Here is a 1,435-nt window from a genome sequence, read left to right as displayed (position 1 = left end):
GTATTGGGGTCTGAGGGGGGTTATGGGGTCGGTATTGGGGTCTAAGGGGGGTTATGGGGTCTAAGGGGGGTTATGGGGTCAGTATTGGGGTCTGAGGGGGGTTATGGGGTCAGTATTGGGGTCTGAGGGAAGTTATGGGGTCGGTATTGGGGTCTAAGGGGGGTTATGGGGTCGGTATTGGGGTCTAAAGGGGGTTATGGGGTCAGTATTGGGGTCTAAGGGGGGTTATGGGGTCGGTATTGGGGTCTGAGGGGGGTTATGGGGTCGGTATTGGGGTCTAAAGGGGGTTATGGGGTCGGTATTGGGGTCTAAAGGGGGTTATGGGGTCGGTATTGGGGTCTAAAGGGGGTTATGGGGTCAGTATTGGGGTCTGAGGGGGGTCATGGGGTCGGTATTGGGGTCTGGGGGGGGTTATGGGGTCGGTATTGGGGTCTGAGTATTGTTATGGGGCCGACCCCATAGATCTCGTTCCTTACTGTTCCCTATGGGGCCGCCCCATAGAGCTGTGGTGTTAATAGGGCCCCACTGGGCTATAATGGATCCCTATGGGGCCGCCCCATGGCTATAACGGATCCCTATGGGGCCCCATGGCTATAATGGATCCCTATGGGGCCGCCCCATGGCTATAATGGATCCCTATGGGGCCCCATAGCTATAATGGATCCCTATTGGCCGCCCCATGGCTATAATGGATCCCTATGGGCCGCCCCATAGCTATAATGGATCCCTATTGGCCGCCCCATGGCTATAATGGATCCCTATTGGCCGCCCCATAGCTATAATGGATCCCTATGGGGCGCCCCATAGCTATAATGGATCCCTATGGGGCCGCCCCATGGCTATAACGGATCCCTATGGGGCCGCCCCATGGCTATAACGGATCCCTATTGGCCGCCCCATAGCTATAACGGATCCCTATTGGCCGCCCCATAGCTATAACGGATCCCTATTGGCCGCTCTCTCACCGTAGCACTTCCCGTCCTCCAATCCCGGGGGTGGCGCTGTTTCGCTCGTCACGAAAGTCGCTTCCGGTCCCAAATGCTTTTGTAGCCAATCAGCGTGTTCCGTCAAGGCAGTGGCCAATCCAGGCCCGCTGGCTCGGCCGCAGCCAATGGCGAAGCTCAGAACTCCGGCCTGAACCCAGCGACTTCCGGATAAACACGTGACCGGGCCGCCAGAGTCCGCCTGGGGGTGGGGGTGGAACAGAGACCATAGAGATGGGGGATAGAGAGACCACAGAGACCAGAGAGACTATAGGGACCATAGAGACCATAGAGACTATAGGGACCATAGAGACCATAGAGACTATAGGGACCATAGAGATGATAGAGAGACCATAGAGAACCATAGAGAGCCACAGAGCCCCCCATTGCTCCCCATATCCCCCCATATCAGCCCCATATCAGCCCTATATCCCCCCATAGCCCCCCATATC

General features: G+C 56.9%; 1 protein-coding gene across 1 annotated transcript in view; it reads right to left on the bottom strand.

The window, feature by feature from the left end:
• The window catches only part of LOC107307568 (polyserase-2-like), a gene marked incomplete at its 5' end in the record, with an annotated part of 3,616 nt that extends 2,431 nt beyond the window's left edge, over positions 1–1,185 (bottom strand). The window contains one exon of the mRNA XM_015851080.2: positions 941–1,185. Coding sequence (XP_015706566.2) covers positions 941–1,185 — 245 coding nt within the window. The remainder of the gene's footprint in view (positions 1–940) is intronic.
• Between the last annotated feature and the right edge of the window lie 250 nt (positions 1,186–1,435).

The sequence above is a fragment of the Coturnix japonica genome, unplaced genomic scaffold (assembly GCF_001577835.2).
Source record: "Coturnix japonica isolate 7356 unplaced genomic scaffold, Coturnix japonica 2.1 chrUnrandom679, whole genome shotgun sequence".
Taxonomy (NCBI): domain Eukaryota; kingdom Metazoa; phylum Chordata; class Aves; order Galliformes; family Phasianidae; genus Coturnix; species Coturnix japonica.
Note: the sequence above shows the minus strand (reverse complement) of the source record. Positions and strands in the feature narration are given on the sequence as shown.